This window comes from Notolepis coatsorum, assembly GCF_963971535.1.
Source record: "Notolepis coatsorum genome assembly, chromosome: 1".
In the NCBI taxonomy this organism is placed as follows: domain Eukaryota; kingdom Metazoa; phylum Chordata; class Actinopteri; order Aulopiformes; family Paralepididae; genus Notolepis; species Notolepis coatsorum.
In genome coordinates, this window is record NC_140165.1 from 83,492,644 (window position 1) to 83,515,520 (window position 22,877).

The 22,877-nt window shown below is 43.3% G+C and overlaps 1 protein-coding gene across 1 annotated transcript; it reads right to left on the reverse strand.

Moving 5' to 3' along the window:
- Positions 1 to 699: 699 nt before the first annotated feature.
- On the reverse strand, positions 700 to 19,965 carry LOC311236970 (stress-associated endoplasmic reticulum protein 2). The gene is made up of 3 exons (XM_084324773.1): positions 19,743 to 19,965; positions 9,873 to 9,948; positions 700 to 4,602 (listed from the first exon to the last, which is right to left on the reverse strand). The coding sequence occupies exons 1-3, from the start codon at positions 19,824 to 19,826 to the stop codon at positions 4,562 to 4,564; spliced, it is 201 nt and encodes a 66-aa protein (XP_084180899.1). The 5' UTR covers positions 19,827 to 19,965; the 3' UTR covers positions 700 to 4,561.
- Between the last annotated feature and the right edge of the window lie 2,912 nt (positions 19,966 to 22,877).

The window sequence follows — 22,877 nt, forward strand, 5'->3', positions numbered from 1 at the left end:
TAGACATGAGTATTACAGAGTTGTTTTTAGAAAAATCTGCAGCTTATTAATTACAAACATGGTTGGTTTATGGAACAGCTTTTTGATGACATGGGATGATGGGCCCATAAAGGCTGGAAATGTCCCCCAATATCTGTTGACGGAACCCCTTATCCACAATTAGTCCATACATGGTTTGCTGTGGTTTCATTTTGGAGAAACACCACCACCTGTTGGCCAAATACAGGTAGTGTAATTCTGAGAGGAGAACCTTTAGTTGTCAAGCAGTGGTTGTCAACCTCTCTAGTTTCAGGTCTCTAAAAACAGAGGCCTCCCTGTTCACAACAGTCTCCCGTACATAGTCAAGCAGACAGAATGGTGAACTTTGACACAAAAGAATAATTTGTATTTCCCCTTTTCACATTCACCTGTTACTACTACTATTACTGCTGCTACTACTACTAATAGCAATACTACTATTGTTACTAATAACAATATAAATACTACTACTACTATTACTACTACTAGCAATACTACAACTACTGCTCTACTACTACTAATAATAATAGCAATACTATCTATTAAATATTATTATTATTATTATTATTATTATTATTATTATTATTATATAACGGTAATACCTCTCACACAAACACTAGAAAAACAATAAGGAAAAACACACAGAGAGAAAGAATTTAGAGAAAAATATCTGTAGTTTATTTGTATAAAACATTTGCATGACGTCCATAGTGGGAGTAGTACAGCGTGTAGGGAGGGAGGGGTTGGCTGATGTACGTCTGTCCTCCTCTAGGGGCGCTGTACAGTCTGCAATAGTGGAACCATTCAAATCATACATTAAAAGAAATTAAGTTGAACTGAAATCTTAAAGCTGCACCAAGTAATTTTGAAAGTCTAAATAAATAAAGTATGATAGAAAAACTGGATCCCTGGAGTGCTGAGCACTAGAAATGTGGTGTACCTACCCGCCAACCACCTTTACGACACAAAGAGACATCCTCTAAGAGCAACATTGGTTCACTTTGTTTCAAAGGTTGATTTGGTGGGTTTGTGTCGAGATTATAAACAATATTCAAGTGTTTGTAACTAGTTATTGTAGAGGTGATGTGTTCTTCTCAAAAGGACCAGGTGCAGCTTTAACTCCAGGTAAAACGAGGGCTGTAGTGCAGTCCAGTCCAGTCCAGTTCAACAGACTAGAATCGGATACAGCCGGGTTTAAAAGTAACAGAACAGCAGGTCAACTCTTCATAAACAGAACCTTCAGACAGACACAGAACTATATAGGAGTCTGCCCAGTTCCCAGGTAAGTGTTGTGTTTTATGTCTTGTCAGAAACGCACACTGGCCTTTCAGTGGACTGATGCTGGATCAGATCTACCAGCTGAACTATTAAGAGATTCAATACAGAGAAAGAAGGCAAAGCTCAGCAGGTTTGATTGTATTGTCTTCATCTACCATAGGAGTGTCCTGGGACTACAGACAGAGAGAGACCATAGGAGTGTCCTGGGACTACAGACAGAGAGAGACCATAGGAGTGTCCTGGGACTACAGACAGAGAGAGACCATAGGAGTGTCCTTGGACTACAGACAGAGAGAGACCATAGGAGTGTCCTGGGACTACAGACAGAGAGAGACCATAGGAGTGTCCTGGGACTACAGACAGAGACCATAGGAGTGTCCTTGGACTACAGACAGAGAGAGACCATAGGAGTGTCCTGGGACTACAGACAGAGAGAGACCATAGGAGTGTCCTGGGACTACAGACAGAGAGAGACCATAGGAGTGTCCTGGGACTACAGACAGAGAGAGACCATAGGAGTGTCCTGGGACTACAGACAGAGAGAGACCATAGGAGTGTCCTGGGACTACAGACAGAGAGAGACCATAGGAGTGTCCTGGGACTACAGACAGAGAGAGACCATAGGAGTGTCCTGGGACTACAGACAGAGACAGACCATAGGAGTGTCCTGGGACTACACACAGAGAGAGACCATAGGAGTGTCCTGGGACTACAGACAGAGAGAGACCATAGGAGTGTCCTGGGACTACAGACAGAGACAGACCTTCCTAATGTGTTACCATCCTGGACACACATCAGTGGTTCTCGAACTATGGCTCAGGGCACAAAGTGGGTCCCAGGCCCTCTTCTGGTGGGCTCCTAGACCATTAGAGGCTCCTGGTCTAAACATCATTAGAGGGCCCTGGTATAAACATCATTAGATGGCCCTGGTATAAACATTATTAGAGGGCCCTGGCTCCCAGGCTACATGTAGATCGATAGGGTGATCAAGCCCTCATCTCCAGCAGAGACCAGATTGTCAGGGAACAAAAGAGGATGTCATCTCCACCTCTAGGCACAGCTTACACTGTAACTAATACTGCTGCTGCTGCTGCTGCTGCTGCTGCTAGAGGAACCATCCACTCATGTTGAGCCTCTGCCTGCTGCCACCACGCTGGTTCAGTTCTGCCTGAAAAGCTACTGCAGACTTCGGTCACTGAGGATATTTCCTAAACTGAATAAATAAATAATGCACCTAGCTAACTCATTATAAAGATAATGTAACAACGGTCTGAGTGTCCCTCAGTGAACACCGACTGAACCTGGAAGGCCAAAACGTAACGTCCGACTCACAGGAAGTGGAACGCTGGCCGCTTCCTTGGTGCCTAGCAACAGAATCCTCACAAACCCACTAAACCCAGGGACCCGTGGCAGGACCTGACCCTCAGTTTGAACAACCACTGTTTCGGATAGGATACACAACCCACTGGACGTATGCATGGAGAGAGAGGGGGGGGGGGGGGGGGGGTGAGAGAGGAGGAGGGGGGAGGGGTCAGGGATGGAGGTATGAGGTGAAGCACGATAGAGGTGGTGACTGATCCTCCAGATCATCCTGACATCACATACTTATCATCTCCTTGTCTTATGTAGTTTCAGGAAACTTCTGTTCTCTTGCTCAGAATCTCCTTGTCTTATGTAGTTTCAGGAAACTATTCTGTTCTCTTGCTCATAATCTTCTTGTCTTATGTAGTTTCAGGAAACTATTCTGTTCTCTTGCTCATAATCTTCTTGTCTTATGTAGTTTCAGGAAACTATTCTGTTCTCTTGCTCATAATCTTCTTGTCTTATGTAGTTTCAGGAAACTATTCTGTTCTCTTGCTCAGAATCTTCCTGTCTTATCTAGTCTCAGGAAACCATTCTGTTCTCTTGCTCAGAATCTTCTTGTCTTATCTAGTCTCAGGAAACCATTCTGTTCTCCTGCTCATCACGTTCTTGTCTTATCTAGTCTCAGGAAACCATTCTGTTCTCCTGCTCATCACGTTCTTGTCTTATCTAGTCTCAGGAAACCATTCTGTTCTCCTGCTCATCACGTTCTTGTCTTATCTAGTCTCAGGAAACTACCTTGTTCTGCTCACATGTCATGTCCATTTACACTCAAATTAAACATCTGTGATTCTACTACATGCTGACTAGTCACCAACCAGGAGAGGGGGATGGGGGGGGGGGGGTAGAAGGATACAGTAATTGGGGGGGGGGGATGAAAAAACTGAGAGGGATTGAGAAAGACAAAGGGAGGGAGAGAGAGAAAGAGAGGTTCCCTTTACATTGAGATGTAAACAAAATGGCAAGTTTCAAACCAAGAAGAGCAGAGGAGAGGAGAGGAGAGGAGGAGAGGAGAGGAGGAGAGGAGAGGAGAGGAGGAGAGGAGAGGAGGAGAGGAGGGGAGGAGAGGAGGAGAGGAGGAGAGGAAAGGAGAGGAGAGGTTTAAGACAAGGAAATTCGAACTTCATGTTAATTTCATAACAAAACGGACCTTCCCCGTTGTGAAATACAATAATACAATAACCAGCTGACTCCAGTAAGAACCAACGTTATCATCAATAACCATTATCAATAATTAATATCTTATCAATATCACAAGTACAGTAGAGGGAAGAGAAAGTTAAAAACGTATTTACTGATTCTCTGCCTCCTGATAAATCATCCAGAGGAAGAGAGAGACAGACAGAAAGAGAGGGATAGATAAAGAGACAGAGAGAGAGAGAGAGAGAGAGAGAGAGAGAGAGAGAGAGAGAGAGAGAGAGAGAGAGAGAGAGAGAGAGAGAGAGAGAGAGAGAGAGAGAGAGAGACAGACAGATAGAAAGAGGAGACAGACAGAAAGAGAGACAGGCAGAAAGAGAGGGAGGGAGAGACAGAGAGAGAAAGAGAGGGAGGGAGAGACAGAGAGAGAAAGAGAGAGGGAGATAGATAAAGAGACAGACAGAGAGAGAGAGAGAGAGAGAGAGAGAGAGAGAGAGAGAGAGAGAGAGAGAGAGAGAGAGATAGAGAGATGAGTGCTCTACTTCACAGCTCTAATTCAGGACTCTGACCCAGGGAGGGCAGGCTCTCTCTGTGTGTGTATGTGTGTGTGTGTGTGTGCGCATGTTCTGTGTGTGCGCATGTTGTGTGTGTGTGCATGTTGTGTGTTCCGACAGGGAGATCCAGGGGTATAGTAGGTATGTAGGTAGGGGGGGCTGTTGCTGACTGGTTCCCCAGAGAGGAGGCTTGGTGTCCTGGATAGAGGTCATCACAAGCCCTGCCTGATGCTCTGGATGATCTGGAAGATAGCTGTAACACACACACACACACACACACACACACACACACACACACACACACACACACACACACACACACACACACACACACACAGTTGCTGTCAGCGCCAGCGAGCAGTGGTGGGGAGTGATGTCTTTTTCCCGCTCGCCATCAACAATGAAATTAAAGGAGCGCAAAATTACAGTAAAATTAAAAACTAAAATACATAATCAATAATAGGCAAAGCACCAGGAAGATGAAAAGCATATGGCAGGTATTATGTAAAGGGTATAGGTATGTGTAAAGGACAGGTATATGTAAAGGACAGGTATATGTAAATGGCAGGTATGTGTAAAGGGCAGGTATAATATGTAAAGGGCAGGTAATATGTAAAGGGAAGGTATATGTAAAGGGCAGGTATAATATGTAGGGCTGTCAGTTTATCGCGTTAATTAGATTAATTAATTACACAGCAAATTATCGCGTTATGAAAATTAACTCAAAATGTATTACAAAAAAAAATTAAAAAAATTAGTAAATTGTAATGAACCAAATGAGAATATCAATACATTTTTTTATCTTTGACTGTGAATAACACCATGCTCAAATTGACCAGACCTGAAAAATCTAAGCAAATTAATAGATGGAAGATGATTAAACAGAAGGTTTTGTAGATACAGTACTGAATTCTGCCATCCGGACACATGCAATTTGAAATATGATTATAGAATATAGAATATCAGGCATAAAATGGTTATGCGATTAAAATGCGATTAATTAGATTAATTAATTACAAATCCTGTAATTAATTAGATAAATTTTTTTTAATCGCCTGACAGCACTAATAATATGTAAAGGGCAGGTATATGTAAAGGGCAGGTATAATATGTAAAGGGCAGGTATAATATGTAAAGGGCAGGTATATGCAGTGTTGGGAAAGTTCACTTTCTACATGAACTAGTTCAGTTCACAGTTCACACATTTTAAAATGAACTAGTTCAGTTCATAGTTCATAATTCAAAATGTTGAACTAAAGTTCATGGTTTCAAAAATGAACTAATTTATAGTTATTTTTTCAATACGTTGCTGCAAGCTATTATTTGTCAAATGTATTGCCACAACCCATATAGAACCACAGAATACTGGCATTTCCATAACGCTTTGCTGCCGTCCATTCTGTCCACACTAGTAGCAGCTGCAGCTTTCATCTCTATTATAGTGAGGAAAAACGTGCTGCTTGAATGGTCTTTATTAAGTATAATAATCTAAATATACTTAAAGTACCAAAAGTGAAAGTAGTCATTGTGCAAACATATAACATATAAACATGTGCCGACATAACTCTGTACTAACACAACACGAGGTAGGAACCAGGCTGAGGTATGAAAGGTTGTACCTCAAAGTTCAATATTCAAAGTGCAAAACATTTACTGACTTTAACTAAAACTCTTTTAAATGCTCATACGATGCCGTGTCTGACTCTGAGCGAGTGCTGCTGCTATACTACCCGACTCCCCGAAGCTCTGCTCAGAGCGGTTGCCAGATTGGGTGGTTTTCCGCATTATTTTGTGCCTGTTTACGGTGTGTTTTAACTGGGTTTTCGGCTGAAAGGCATATGAAATCTGGCACACTTTTGAACGCTGTTATAATACAGTGCCGAGAATGAACGCACTTTTGAACGCCGTTATACAGCGCTGAGAATGGACACGTTCTCAATTACGTTCATTTAGCGGAAATACAGTACCAAAATACGAACGCGTTCACGAACGATCGTTCATTGAACGCGTTCAGGTACATCACTGGGTATATGTAAAGGGAAGGTATAATATGTAAAGGGCAGGTATAATATGTAAAGGGCAGGTATATGTAAAGGGCAAGTATAATATGTAAAGGGAAGGTATATGTAAATGGCAGGTATATGTAAAGGGGAGGTATATGTTACATTTCTGAATTTGTTTGTTTTCCATTTGATTTGTGAGCTTTACCATCAAAGGGAAGTCAGGGCATCAGTGCAGCAGGGCTGGTTTTACTGCACGATTGCGATATATTTTTCAGTTATTGTCATAAGATAAGATAAGGCAAGGTAAGGTATGGTATGGTAAGGTAAGGTGTGGTAAGGTAAGGTAAGGTAAGGTAAGGTTTTATAAATGTTTTTATTTTCCATTTTTAATTCATAGAACAAGACATCACAATACAATAACATTAACAATAATAATAATATTAACAATAACAACAGCGACGACAACAATAATAACAGTACAAGAGACAGGCAAACAAGAAAGTAAAATAATAAAATTAAAATTAAAAATAAATGTGGCTCTTATGTGTGTGCATTACCTATGTGAAGGTAAGGTAAGGTAAGGCAAGGTAAGGTAAGGTAAGGTAAGGCAAGATAAGGTATGGTAAGGTATGGTAAGGTAAGATAAGGTATGGTAAGGTAAGGTAAGGTAAGATAAGATAAGGTATGGTAAGGTATGGTAAGGTAAGGTAAGGCACGGTAAGGTAAGATAAGGTATGGTAAGGTAAGATAAGGTATGGTAAGATAAGGTAAGGTAAGGTAAGATAATGTATGGTATGGTAAGGTATGGTAAGGTAAGATAATGTATGGTATGGTATGGTAAGGTAAGATAAGGTATGGTAAGGTACGGTAAGATAAGGTATGGTATGGTAAGGTAAGGTACAGTAAGGTAAGATAAGATAATGTATGGTAAGGTAAGGTAAGATAAGGTAAGGTATGGTAAGGTATGGTAAGGTAAGATAAGGTATGGTAAGATAAGGTACGGTAAGGTAAGATAATGTTTGGTATGGTAAGGTATGGTAAGGTAAGATAAGGTATGGTAAGGTAAGATAAGGTAAGGTATGGTAAGGTATGGTAAGATAAGATAAGATAATGTATGGTATGGTAAGATAAGGTATGGTAAGGTAAGGTAAGATAATGTATGGTATGGTATGGTAAGATAAGGTATGGTAAGGTATGGTAAGGTAAGATAAGGTAAGGTATGGTAAGGTAAGATAAGGTATGGTAAGGTAAGGTATGGTAAGGTATGGTAAGGTATGGTATGGTATGGTATGGTAAGGTAAGGTAAGGTACGGTAAGGTAAGGTAAGATAAGATAATGTATGGTAAGGTAAGGTATGGTAAGGTAAGATAAGGTAAGATAAGATATGGTATGGTAAGGTATGGTAAGGTAAGATAAGGTAAGATAAGATAATGTATGGTATGGTAAGATAAGGTAAGGTAAGATAATGTATGGTAAGGTAAGGTATGGTAAGGTATGGTAAGGTAAGGTAAGATAAGATAATGTATGGTATGGTAAGGTATGGTAAGGTAAGATAAGGTAAGGTAAGATAAGATAATGTATGGTATGGTAAGGTATGGTAAGGTAAGATAAGGTATGGTAAGGTAAGATAAGATAATGTATGGTACAGTAAGGTAAGATAAGATAATGTATGGTATGGTAAGGTATGGTAAGGTAAGATAAGGTAAGATAAGATAATGTATGGTATGGTAAGGTATGGTATGGTAAGATAATGTATGGTATGGTATGGTAAGGTAAGATAAGGTAAGATATGGTAATGTAAGGTAAGATAATGTATGGTAAGGTATGGTATGGTAAGATAATGTATGGTATGGTATGGTAAGGTAAGATAAGGTAAGGTATGGTATGGTAAGGTAAGATAAGGTATGGTAAGGTAAGATAATGTATGGTATGGTAAGATAATGTATGGTATGGTAAGATAATGTATGGTAAGGTATGGTAAGGTATGGTAAGATAAGATAAGGTAAGATAAGATAATGTATGGTATGGTAAGGTATGGTAAGGTAAGGTAAGATAATGTATGGTAAGATAAGATAAGGTAAGGTAAGATAATGTATGGTAAGATAAGATAAGGTAAGGTAAGGTAAGATAAGGTAAGGTAAGGTAAGATGTATCTTTATTAATCCCGGCCATGGCAGCACAGGGGAGGGGGAGGGGGAGGGGGAGGGAAGGTACAGGCAGGGAAACTAGGTCATAGAAAATAAAAATAAAAATATAAGAATAGACGTTGCGTTAGATAATCTCCGCTGGGCAGTGAGAGATAAGTTTGGAGCTGTAAAGGGGGAAGATGAAGGGTGACAGCCATGTGCAGTTCCCGATTAAAAATGACCATTTCTCCATTGCTACTCTCACTCAACCCTACACAACACTGGTAAGCATGACTTCTGAATCTGAGTTGTAAACAAAAAGCAAATCATCTGCACCATTCATCTGATGTAGCCTGTGTACTCCAACCATGAAGCCCTCTGCCTGCACCGTTCATCTGATGTAGCCTGTGTACTCCAACCATGAAGCCCTCTGCCTGCACCGTTCATCTGATGTAGCCTGTGTACTCCAACCATGAAGCCCTCTGCCTGCACCGTTCATCTGATGTAGCCTGTGTACTGTCTCCAACCACGAAGCCCTCTGGGAGTTGTGGTTTATCCAGAGGAGGTGTGGTTTATCGGGAGGGGGGTGGTCTATCTGGGGGGGGGGGTCTAACAGAAGGAGGTGTCATGAGGGGGTGTGGTATATCGGGACTGGGGTGCCTATTCTTTAATCCCAGCCGAAGAGTGCTGCCGAGTGCTTCCGCGTTTTCCCTGATTGGCCGCGACACGCCACGCGTTATGCAGCCGTAATCCCAGCTGTTTTTCCATCGACGCTTAGCTCAACTCGTTCGCCGCCTTGCTGTGGAGCCTGCGGTGCGGTTGGTGACAAGTTCGAATCACTTCAATTTTTTATTTTTATTTTTTTTACGTTTATCATCTCTCGCTATAAACGTGCATTCTTTCGCCGGTTAAGTTTAGGCATTCTTTCGGAGTTGGTTAAGGTTAGGGTTAAGTTAAGGTTAGGGTTAAGGTTAGGCATTATTTTGGAGTTGGTTAAGGTTAGGGTTAAGTTAAGGTTAGGGTTAAGGTTAGGCATTATTTCGGAGTTGGTTAAGGTTAGGGTTAAGTTAAGGTTAGGGTTAAGGTTAGGCATTATTTCGGAGTTGGTTAAGGTTAGGGTTAAGTTAAGGTTAGGGTTAAGGTTAGGCATTATTTTGGAGTTGGTTAAGGTTAGGGTTTGTTGCAGAGCATGGCAATAGAATGCCTGTCTGTCTTTCTTGACGCGGAGGCAGCAGCCTATTTCCGCTCTGCCGCGGTCACATGGGCGTCATGGCCAATCAGAGAAACGCGACGCACTCTTCGGCTGGGATTAATATAGACGCGACTGGGGTGTGGTCTAACAGAAGGAGGTGTGGTTTATCAGGAGGAGGTGTGGTTTAGGGTTAGAGTCTTACCTGATCCACACACCACAAATACAAAGAGGGCCAGTAGCCAGGGACCGACTGGAGACTTATCCTCGCTTACTGGACGCTGAAACACAAACAGAGAGAGAGAGAGAGAGAGAGAGAGAGAGAGAGAGAGAGAGAGAGAGAGAGAGAGAGAGAAGTCTGGTGAGACTTAACTCTTTTTTTTTTATCTACTTTTTCTCCCATTTTTCTATTTTTCTCCCATCCCAATTTCGTATCGTCCAATTCTACCCTCCCCTGTCTCGAACGTTGTTAGGCCATGCCTCCCACAAGCCGGCTGCAATGTGGACGAAGCCTTACATCACGTGTCCCCTCCGGTACTCGAGGAAGCAGCCGTCGCATCTTTTCACCTGCACAGCGCGATCTCTCAGCATCGGGGGTCTGCGTGGGACGGACACGCCGCCCCGTTGCTTCCTGATTCTGCTGCGCAGGCGCACGAACCGACCTGTAGGAGTCGCTGTCCACAACGTCCGATCCCCACCCATCAGCTTCCCACCCCCTAATACTGCCAATTGTATTAGTATGAACGACCAGCCAAGCTGATAGCAATGCGGAGAGCTGGGCTCGAACCCAGCGTCTCCTGCATTGGTGGTGAGCGCCTTGCCCACTACACCACCTAGCCGCCCACTATAGACTTAACTCTTGATCTAGAAAGAGAGCCTGGTCAGTCAACAGACTTAATCTAGAGAGAGAGCCTGATCAGTCTCTACACACTTAAAACAGTATAGAATTAGCTATAATACAGTGTTAGTAGTATAATATCTGTTATAATACAGTGTGTTAGTAATATAATATGTTATAATACAGTGTGTATTAGTAGTATAATATCTGCAACTGTATACTACAGTGCATTAGTATGATTCATAGTACTCTGGTTCGGTCGTAGACTCGTAGTACAATAAATATATAAGTATCTAATATAATACCGCTGGGTGATGGTCTTGTTTAAACTACAGTATATTAGGATTGCACAATACACCAATACTGGAAAGGTATCCCGCTGTTAAAAATATCGTTCAAGACTTTTTATTGTTACTCTTAGAATACCCTTTAAAGTAGCCCGATGCTCATTTTCTGAGTTGAGTGGATGCGTGACCGAAGCAGTGTGTGTGTGTGTGTGTGTGTGTGTGTGTGTGTGTGTGTGTGTGTGTGTGTGTGTGTGTGTGTGTGTGTGTGTGTGTGTGTGTGTGTGTGTGTGTGTGTGTGAGTGAGTGAGTGAGTGAGTGAGTGAGTGAGTGAGTGAGTGAGTGAGTGAGTGAGTGAGTGAGAGAGAGAGAGGCGTGAGAGAGCACGTTTGCGTAGTGGGTGTGTCAACTGAACTGAGCATCATGGGAAATAGTCACAGACATCCCCAAATGTCTTAAGTTATTTCATAATACAAAGTTTCTGAATGGACATTTGGATTAAACCAAGTTGCATGCAGTGTTGAACAGTCTTTCCTAGTGGAACACAATTTACTTAACGTTACACAGATTGTGCTTTGCACGCTTAGCTTGCTAACGTTAGATAGCAGTGATGATAAGGAGTCGTCTGCCAACAAAGATGTTGTTTCAACAAATGCAGTCATACAATGGATTACTATGCAAACGTTATTGAAGACCCCTGTGACCAGTAAATAAGTACTAGTACGTACGTCTAACTTTTCTTAACAATCTTGTGACCGCAGCATTTGCTACGCTCTGTGCACAAATATATTGTGATTCTGTCTAAAGCCAAGACTCAACAATGCAAGCAGGGAACAAACTTAACTTTTGACTTACCAGCCATTTGGCTGGTAGATTTTAAAAACTACCAGCCGGGCAGACTTTTTACCAGCCAAAAATCCAATTAGTATTTATATTGTAACGTTTGGCCACTTTAAATCATTTAACAGAGAGAGAGAGAGGTAGATAGATAGATAGATAGATAGATAGATAGATAGATAGATAGATAGATAGATAGATAGATAGATAGATAGATAGATAGATAGATAGATAGATAGATAGATAGATAGATAGATAGATAGATAGATAGATAGATTGATTGATTGATTGATTGAAAAGTTTATTAACAGATCAGAATGGGTACAGACTACAGTACAGCTCAATACATACAATTGTTAAGGGGATGCAGACCAGAGAAAGACTTTCGTCTTGTTTACATCAGGGTCCCCCATTTTCAATTCATCATAACATATATGACATACATGACATACAGATAGACAGTACTGCTACATCTATACATTTATGACATATCAGATTTGCAAATACAGTACTGTTTGTGATACAAAAATGTCCAGAAAAGGAGTGTATATACATTTGGCGTAGAAACTGTACATTGGAGGAGGTTGGATGGGTGGGGTGGGGTTGGGTGGGTTGGGTGAGGGCTGTACATTGGAGGTGGGGGGGGGGGGGGGGGGGGGGTGGGTAGGGGGGACACACACATTTTACACTGTACATTGGAATACTGACAAAGCCTTACTTGGTCATTTACTGTACAACTAGGTTAGGACATTTGTAGGGGCCAGTTTCGAATTGCAGTCTCACGTAGGTGTTTTTTGAGAGTGTTTTTGAAAGTGGGTAGTGATTCACATTCCTTTACAGCTTTAGGTAGGGCGTTCCACATTGATGTGGCATAATTGCGAAACGTGTTTAGTCCCTTGTTTGAGCCGAATCTGGGTTTTACATGATTTGTGGAGCTCCCTCTGGTGTTGTGATCGTGGTATTCACTGACCTTTGGGAAGTATTTTGACATGTACATGGGTACCTTGGTCGCGTAGTGTATCTTGTAGACCAGGCCCATTGCAAGTTGCTGTACTCTGTCGTCTACTCTAAGCCATCCTAGGTTGTCAAAGTGGGCAGGGGTGAGGTGGGTTCTAGGAGTCAGGTCAAGTACCGTACTTTTCGTAGGGATGCCCCGATCACGTTTTTTGCCACCGATACCGATCACCGATCGTCGTGAGCCATATCGGCCGATACCGATCCGATACCGATCGTTTTTGATTAAAAAGAAATTAAAACTTATTTTATATAAAAAGTTTTTTTTTTTTTTTTTTTTAATAAAATATATATATTATATAATTAGACTTGTACTTGTATTATCTGCGAGACATCGCCACCACGCAACAAGTCAAAATGCTCGCTATCTGCAAACAGCTCCACTGTCTGTGTGTACTCTAGTAGCCCTAGCTCCAAAAAGGATTCTCCGGCGCTGCAGAGGGACCCTATTGCCTTGGTAACGTTATGCTTTGGTCATTTCACATTCAGCAAGCCCTCAGCTCGAATACGCATTCAATCAATGTTATAAGACATTGATATCAGGAGCTATCTGTAGCTACTGCTAGCCGGCTAGATGACGTTAAGACAACTATTTAGTTCAATCGGACATTTCGTTTTGAACCGTGAACTAACGTCAGCTAACGCAAGCTAACGCAAGCTAACGGAGATATCAACATGGGCTACTAGACTTCCTGGGGCATTTGTTGATATCCGGAGCTATCAGTAGCTAGCCGGCTAAATACCGTTAGACAATGCCTACTAAAAGTGAATAGTTGACTGGGTAATTTTGTTTAAACAGTAACGATAGCTAGGTAGCTAACGTTAGCTCAGGTCGAATGCACTATCTAGACTCAGCAGAGGAGGTCCGCCTCCTCTGTGTTTACAAACTCTACACGGGTACGGGCGGGGCTAGGGAGGAGGAGCAGTTTGCAGGTCCTGTGCGTCTGAGACAAGCGAGTGAGATATCCACTTGATCAGTTTCCGCGAATCGGCGAATATGACTAATTATCGGAATTCCCCGATCGCATATTTATACTGATTATCGGCCGATAACGATCGGTGGCCGATCGATCGGGGCATCCCTACTTTTCGGACTATAAGCCGCGGCTTTTTCCCCCATTTTTTGACCCTGCGGCTTATATAACGGTGCGGCTTATATGTGGACCAAACCCGAAAATATTGCTTTTTTGACTGCATTGAAATGTTATTTATCTGTTCCCTTATTTGCTAAACTTAATACAACTTGTAAATGAGTTAATTCTTGTTATTTGTCCGACAGTATTGTGACAATCCCCTCTGTGCACGAACCCTTACATATGGTAATTAAACATTAAAACACCTGTGGCTTATAGTCCAGTGCGGCTTATATATGTACACATCATTCAATTTAAGATATTCCTTTATTGATCCCCTTGGGGAAATTCAGGCATCATAGCAGCATGGGGGGGAGGGGGGGAGGGGTACAGGTAGTAAAACAACACAGTATACAGGTAGTAAAAGACAACACAGGCAGTGTAAACAATTTGATCAATATGGTCAATATAATTTACTATCTGACTAGCTGAGGAATATTCACATTATTCACAGTGTCACATGAGGTGCAGTATGCAAGAGGTAGTGTTATAATAATTTACTATCTACTGAGTATACATTAATCAAAGTACCAGGGTAGTCTACTTTGTCCCCCTTGGGTTCCTATAAGTCCCAGGTCAATGTCTGGTAGCAGTCGCTGTCGCTGCCCCCTGTTGTGGGGCCTGGAGGCTGCTAGTCGCTGCCCACTGTTGTGGAGCCTGATGGCCGCTGGTATGAAGGACTGTCCGAGGCGGTTGGTTGAGTGTCGGGGGGGGATGAGTCTGTGGCTGAACGAGCTTCTCATCTTGACTAGCTCGTCGTAGAGGGGGTGGTAGGGGTTCTCCATGATGGCATCCAGCTTCCTTATCATCCCCCTCTCTACCATCACCTCAAGTCTAGGTAGCTCGACTCCCACCACAGAGCTAGCCTTCCTCACCAGCTTGTTGAGCTTGTTGGTGTCCCTTGAGTTGATGTAGCCTCCCCAGCATGCCACAGCATAGAAGAGGATGCTGGCCACAACAGACTGGTAGAAGGACTGCAGCAGTTTGTTGCACACATTGAAGGACCTGAGTCTCCTCAGGAAGAACAGCCTGCTCTGTCCCTTCCTGTAGAGGGCCTCTGTGTTGTCCGACCAGTCCAGTTTATTGTTCAGGTGTACCCCAAGGAACTTGTATGAGTCCACCATCTCCACATCCACCCCTCGGATGGAGATGGGAATCGGGGGGGGCCTCTTCTTGCCCCTCCGGAAGTCCACCACCAGCTCCTTGGTCTTACTGGTGTTGAGTTGGAGGTGGTTGCTGTCGCTCCACCCCACGAAGCTCTCCACCAGGGCTCTGTACTCCTCCTCATCATCGTCGGTGATGTAGCTTACGATGGAGGAGTCGTCTGAGAACTTCTGCAGGTGGCACCCGCTGGAGTTGCGGCAGAAGTCTGAGGTGTAGAGGGTGAAGAGGAAGGGTGACAGCACAGTTCCCTGGGGGGCGCCGGTGTTGCTCACCAGTACGTCAGACTGACTGTCCTTTAGTCTGACGTACTGTGGCCTCTCAGTGAGGTAGTCCTTGATCCAGGCCACCAAGCCGTGCTCCAGCTGCATCGCAGAGAGCTTCTCCGCTAGCAGTGACGGCTGGATGGTGTTGAAGGCGCTGGAAAAATCAAAGAACATGATCCTCACTGAGCTGCGCGGCTTTTCCAGGTGCGTGTACGCTCTGTGGAGCATGTAGATGATGGCATCCTCCACCCCGATGTTTGCCTGGTATGCAAACTGCAGGGGGTCGAGGGAGTCACGCACCAGGGGCTTGAGGTGTTGCAGGACCAGTCTCTCAAACGTCTTCATGACGTGTGACGTCAGAGCGACTGGCCTGTAGTCGTTGGGGGTGCTGGGACGTCCCTTCTTGGGCACCGGGACAATGCAGGAGGTCTTCCAGAGCTGGGGCACCCTCTCCAGCCTCAGGGAGAGGTTGAAAAGATGCTGGAGCGGTGCTGCCAGCTGCTCTGCACATACCTTGAGCACCCTGGGATTGGTGTTGTCCGGTCCTCTGGCCTTGTTCACATTAATTTTGGAGAGCTGCCTACTGACCTGACTGGTTGTGATCGTCAGGGTTGGGGGTGGTGGGCAGTCTGCTGGTGTTGGGGGTGGGGTGCCGTTGCTGATGGGTGTGGGGGGGTGGGGGGTGGGGGGGCTGCTTTGTAGGTGTGATCTGGTGCTGGTGTCGATGGGTGGGGGGAGGGGTGTGGGGAGGCCACTCTGGTCAAAGCGGTTGAAGAACGTGTTGAACTCGTTTGCACGCTCTGGAGAGCCCTCCACAGCTGTGCCCTGCTGTTTGAAACCAGTGATCTTCCTAACCCCCGCCCACACCTCCCTGGTGTTGTTGGCCTGTAGTCTGCTGCGGCTTATAGTCGGGTGCGGCTTATAGTGCGAAAAGTACGGTAGTAGTCTGACTAGCTTGTTTTGAGATGTTTGTAATTTGTTTTTTAGTGCCTTTGAGGTGCTTTGGTACCATGAGGTGCAAGCATAGTCGTAGTACCCTTGAATGAGTGCTCCTGCTAGAGTCTTCAGGGTATTCTTGTTTACCAGAGAGGAGATCCGGTACAAGAAACGCGTTCGTTGGTTGACTTTTTTTTATTACATTGGATGCCATTTTGTCACAGTCACAGGAAAGATTAGCCTCTAGGATGGAACCCAGGTAGGTAATTTCATCTTTCCTTGTGATAATATTGTCACCCACTGTAACCGAGAAGCCGTCGGTCTTGCTGAGTTTGTTATTTGAACCGAAGAGAATGGACTCTGTTTTGCCCATGTGTAATGATAGTTTGTTGTCGGCGAGCCATATGCAGATTTTGCCTAGTTCCGAGCTGAGGGCTTTTTCAACCTGTAACTTGTTCTTGTCAGAGACCAGCAGGGCTGAGTCGTCCGCAAACAGGAACAAGTTGCAGTCACAAGCTGACGACATGTCATTTGCATAAATTAGGAATAGTAGCGGTCCTAGTATGCTTCCTTGTGGAACACCACAGCTCACTGTGAGGGGGGGGGATAGGGTACCGTTTACTTCCACCATCTGTTCCCTCCCCTCCAGGTAGGATTGTATCCAGCTCACTGATAAACTATCAAAACCAATTGCTTTTAGCTTGTCAATCAGAATGGTGTGATTGACAATGTCGAAGGCCTTTTGTAGGTCCAGCATGACCATGCCGCAGTATTTGCCCGCGTCCACCTCTTGTTTGATGTGGTCGTTCAAGTAGAGAAGGCATGTGTCAGTGGAGTGGGATGTTCTGAAGCCAGATTGGAATTCGTAGATTAGATTTTTTTCCGCAAGGTACTTTTCGATCTGTTCGTATACTATTTTTTCCATGACTTTCGAGATGGATGTAAGGATAGAAACAGGGCGGTAGTTACCCGGGTCTAATTTGCTGCCCTTTTTGTGCAGGGGTGTTACTCTCGCAATTTTGAAGTCCTTGGGGACGTGTCCCTGTTTTATGGAGAGGTTTATTATGTGTGTGATGACTGGGGTGATGGCTGCTGCTGAGTCTCTGAGGAATTTGGAGGGGATGTTGTCATGGCCAGTGGCCTTGTTTGGTTGGAGGGCGCTCAGTTTTTTGAGTACCTCATCTGTAGTTACCATTTCCAGTTTGAAGTCGTCTTTGTGGACGCCTAGGTTCTTGTAGTATGCTACTATGTGTTCTACCCCATACTGCCCTGAGTGGGAGGGTAGTTTGTTTACCAGTGTTGTGGCTATGTTTGTGAAGAAAGTGTTTAAGTAATTGGCTACATCCAGCTTGTCTGTGATGAGCGTGTTGTCCGTCTTTATGTTTATGTTTGAGAACCTGGTTTTAAGTTTTTTACTGCAGCCTAGTTGATTGTTGAGTAATTTCCAAAGTTCACGTGGTTTATTTTTGTTTTCCTCGGTTTTGTCATTGATGAAATTTTTTTTAGCAGTTTTGATCATGGAGTTTACGTCATTTCTTATAGATAGATAGATAGATAGATAGATAGATAGATAGATAGATAGATAGATAGATAGATAGATAGATAGATAGATAGATAGATAGATAGATAGAGAAGGCAAGCCTGAAAACCTACCTGTTCAAAAAGGCCTTTGACTGTTAGCTTTTTATTTTAATTTTATTGCGCTTTTGTTTTTAAATTGTCTGTTTATACTATGTTTTTAATTAACTATGTTCTATTTTTATCTTATTTTTATTCTGTATTTTATTTTATTTGTTTTACTAATAACCATTTTATTTCTATTTTTTTAACTGTTTTAACCATGTAGTGTAGCACTTTGGGATCCCAGTGAACAAAAAGTGCATTACAAATCCAATCTATTATTATTATTATTATGTGTGGCTGCCGCCCTGGCGGACATCTGTGCTCTACTGAGTGCACCTTTCTTTCTAGAGAGAGCGCTGATTCCCCGTAGCTGAGCAGGGTTGCATTTTGTCAACACAAGTTGGAACCCTGGAGGAAGCGATATAAGGAAACGAATTGCTCCGCTAATCGCTCATGTTGACCCCGCCCCCAAGTCGCTCTCCGCTCACCTTGAATCGAGCGCTCCCCGCGCCACATCGCTCGGCAGATTTTTTTTTTTTTTTTGGAGCATGGTGTAAATTAGCTCAAACTACAACAGTCTACACCCCCTGGGCCCCTTAACAATTGTTTGTATTGAGCCGCATTGTAATTGTACCCATTCTGCAATGTTAAATAACGTTGTTTATCCATTCACTAGCTCTATTAAGCGATGATAGCTATCCTAGCCACAATGCTATGGTCGCTGCCATTAACGTTAGCATGTAAGCTAACGACAACAACAATGGCGTCAAAACCTTTTCTAACAGGATGTGAGTGACAAAGCCTGAACAGGATATCACAGGTTCACCCTTCTCATTGGTTGAAAATGACCTTCATGTTTGTACATCGCCATCTGTTGCTTTGGCATTGTACTACATGTATATTACATCAGTGTTAAACCACTGTGAGCGGCCTGGAGGGAGTGGATTGGAGCGGAGGAGAAGCGGTAGATGCAGTGTATTTTGTTAGCCGCCAGGTGGCGGGCAGACCTTAAATTCTAATCGCCAAAGAATAAATCTACAAGTCAATAGGCTGGGCGTGTAACTATTTTGTACCCTGAGTGCAAGCGTTTCACTAAAATAGCAAACCGGAAAAATGTGACAGTTCGATGACCTAAAACTAATGTTCTCTCTCTCTCTCTCTCTCTCTCTCTCTCTCTCTCTCGCTCTCTCTCACTCTCTCTCTCGTGCACATTTGCTGTAGGCTACTCTTTTTTACATGAATTAGGCTAACAATCCTGATTCCTGAACCTATTTTATTAAAAAGGAAGATATTGATTGCTGGCACAATATATATATATACATATAATACCACTGTCTTCTGGACATGTCCTCGCTGGGTGATGGTATTATACTACAGTATGTTAGTAGTAATATATATACAGTATATACAGTATATACAGTATAATAGTATATAACTAGTATAATACCGCTGTCTTCTGGACATGTCCTCGCTGGGTGATGGTCTTGGTTATACTACAGTATGTTAGTAGTAATATATATACAGTATATACAGTATACAGTAATAACTAGTGTAATACCGCTGTCTTCTGGACATGTCCTCCCTGCTGGGTGATGGTCTTGGTTATACTACAGTATGTTAGTAGTAATATATACAGTATACAGTAATAACTAGTGTAATACCGCTGTCTTCTGGACATGTCCTCCCTGCTGGGTGATGGTCTTGGTTATACTACAGTATGTTAGTAGTAATATACAGTATACAGTATATACAGTAATAACTAGTGTAATACCGCTGTCTACTGGACATGTCCTCCCTGCTGGGTGGTGGTCTTGGTTATACTACAGTATGTTAGTAGTAATATACACAGTATATACAGTAATAACTAGTGTAATACCGCTGTCTTCTGGACATGTCCTCACTGGGTGATGGTCTTGGTTATACTACAGTATATTAGTAGTAATATATATACAGTATAGTATACAGTAATAACTAGTGTAATACCGCTGTCTTCTGGACATGTCCTCGCTGGGTGATGGTCTTGCTGTGTCGTTCGTTCGCCACCTTCATCCGCTGCACCGCAGACATGGTTTAACGGTACCGGGATAATAACGGCTTCACACCGGGAGCAGAATAACGGGATCAAACCGGGCCGTATCGGTAGGATCTCGTAGTAGAAGTGATATGTGTCGGTGTTGTAGCAGGAGCGGTGTCTCTGCCCGGTGGAGAGATGCTAACCTGTTAGTTAGCATGGCAGGCTAGCGGAAGCTGAAGCACCTGTCCGCGTCACGTGACACGAGACAACTGGCTGCAGGGGGGCGAGGCGCTAGATCCCACGGCCCAGGAGGAGGATATGTTTACATTTAAAAAAATTATGTTTAGATAGTGGTTAAGGTTAGAGTTAAGATTGGGGATAGGTTTGTTAAAAAAAACGTTATGAATAAAATTATGACCACTTGCAGTTTTGCAAACTGACGAGTGACGACCCCCAATAAAACGCAGATGAGAGGTGTGATCTAGCTACAACCCTGGAGGGGGCGCCAGTCTTCCTTCAGTGGCTCTCAACCACGGATCCATCATCCGGGGACCCCCAAGTCTATTTGGGGTCGTCTAATGTGGTTCTATTTGGGGTCTAATGTGGATCTATTTAAGCACTTTGAACAGCAATTTCTGTATGAAAAGTGCTATACAAATAAAGTTTATTATTATTTGGGGGTCTAATCTATTTGTATTTTTTTGTATTTGTATTTATTTAAAAAAAAAAAAAAACATAATAAGTTATAACCATATTGTGAAGGAGAAGTTAGAAGCCTAGAGGCTTATCGAGAACTTCCCCTGTTTTGTAAAATCCAACATACAAAAATACAAAAATATACATGTTATAAAATACCAGAATACATTCAAAAGAATGTCTATAGTGGCTGGGGTCTAATGTGGTTCTATCTGCGGTCTAATGTGGATCTATTTGGGGGTCTGTAGTCTAGTCTGACACTGCTGACCACTAGGAGCTGCCCAGTACAACCACAGTCTGACACTGTTGACCACTAGGAGCTGCCCAGTACAACCACAGTATGACATTGTTGACCACTAGGAGCTGCCCAATACAACCACAGTCTGACACTGTTGACCACTAGGAGCTGCCCAGTACAACCACAGTCTGAGACTGTTGACCACTAGGAGCTGCCCAGTACAACCAGTCTGACACTGTTGACCACTAGGAGCTGCCAAGTACAACCACAGTCTGACACTGTTGACCACTAGGAGCTGCCCCGTACAACCACAGTATGACACTGTTGACCACCAGTTTCTGACAAAAATGTTTGTAGTAAATTTGATATGATATTGCTGGATCTTGAGTCATATTTGATCTGCAATGCCTAGTTTGACAGTTTTATCTGAATTCCGTTTGATTGTTGACGTGCAGTTCCAGAGCACATAGTGTTGGGAAGCGGGAGCAGCTAGTTTGTGAACAGGACTAAAACAGAGGTATAGAGGCTGCTAGAATGAGAACAGGACTGAAACAGAGAGATATAGAGGCTGCTAGAATGAGAACAGGACTGAAACAGAGGTATAGAGGCTGCTAGAATGAGAACAGGACTGAAACAGAGGTATAGAGGCTGCTAGAATGAGAACAGGACTGAAACAGAGAGATATAGAGGCTGCTAGAATGAGAACAGGACTGAAACAGAGAGGTATAGAGGCTGCTAGAATGAGAACAGGACTGAAACAGAGGTATAGAGGCTGCTAGAATGAGAACAGGACTGAAACAGAGAGGTATAGAGGCTGCTAGAATGAGAACAGGACTGAAACAGAGAGGTATAGAGGCTGCTAGAATGAGAACAGGACTGAAACAGAGAGATATAGAGGCTGCTAGAATGAGAACAGGACTGAAACAGAGGTATAGAGGCTGCTAGAATGAGAACAGGACTGAAACAGAGGTATAGAGGCTGCTAGAATGAGAACAGGACTGAAACAGAGAGATATAGAGGCTGCTAGAATGAGAACAGGACTGAAACAGAGAGGTATAGAGGCTGCTAGAATGAGAACAGGACTGAAACAGAGAGGTATAGAGGCTGCTAGAATGAGAACAGGACTGAAACAGAGGTATAGAGGCTGCTAGAATGAGAACAGGACTGAAACAGAGAGGTATAGAGGCTGCTAGAATGAGAACAGGACTGAAACAGAGGTATAGAGGCTGCTAGAATGAGAACAGGACTGAAACAGAGGTATAGAGGCTGCTAGAATGAGAACAGGCCTGAAACAGAGAGGTATAGAGGCTGCTAGAATGAGAACAGGACTGAAACAGAGGTATAGAGGCTGCTAGAATGAGAACAGGACTGAAACAGAGAGATATAGAGGCTGCTAGAATGAGAACAGGACTGAAACAGAGAGGTATAGAGGCTGCTAGAATGAGAACAGGACTGAAACAGAGGTATAGAGGCTGCTAGAATGAGAACAGGACTGAAACAGAGAGGTATAGAGGCTGCTAGAATGAGAACAGGACTGAAACAGAGAGGTATAGAGGCTGCTAGAATGAGAACAGGACTGAAACAGAGAGATATAGAGGCTGCTAGAATGAGAACAGGACTGAAACAGAGGTATAGAGGCTGCTAGAATGAGAACAGGACTGAAACAGAGGTATAGAGGCTGCTAGAATGAGAACAGGACTGAAACAGAGAGATATAGAGGCTGCTAGAATGAGAACAGGACTGAAACAGAGAGGTATAGAGGCTGCTAGAATGAGAACAGGACTGAAACAGAGAGGTATAGAGGCTGCTAGAATGAGAACAGGACTGAAACAGAGGTATAGAGGCTGCTAGAATGAGAACAGGACTGAAACAGAGAGGTATAGAGGCTGCTAGAATGAGAACAGGACTGAAACAGAGGTATAGAGGCTGCTAGAATGAGAACAGGACTGAAACAGAGGTATAGAGGCTGCTAGAATGAGAACAGGCCTGAAACAGAGAGGTATAGAGGCTGCTAGAATGAGAACAGGCCTGAAACAGAGAGGTATAGAGGCTGCTAGAATGAGAACAGGACTGAAACAGAGAGGTATAGAGGCTGCTAGAATGAGAACAGGACTGAAACAAATGGGTATAGAGGCTGCTAGAATGAGAACAGGACTGAAACAGAGGTATA

Bases quoted from the DNA above. Each gene is read 5' to 3' on its own strand.
- LOC311236970 (XM_084324773.1), bottom strand. From the start codon at position 19,826: ATGTCTGCGGTGCAGCGGATGAAGGTGGCGAACGAACGACACAGCAAG. The intron at 9,949-19,742 runs GTATTACACTAG...TTTGTGTTTCAG, and splicing joins GACATGTCCAGAAGACAGCG to CGTCCAGTAAGCGAGGATAA. The intron at 4,603-9,872 runs GTAAGACTCTAA...TGTGTGTTACAG, and splicing joins ATTTGTGGTGTGTGGATCAG to CTATCTTCCAGATCATCCAG.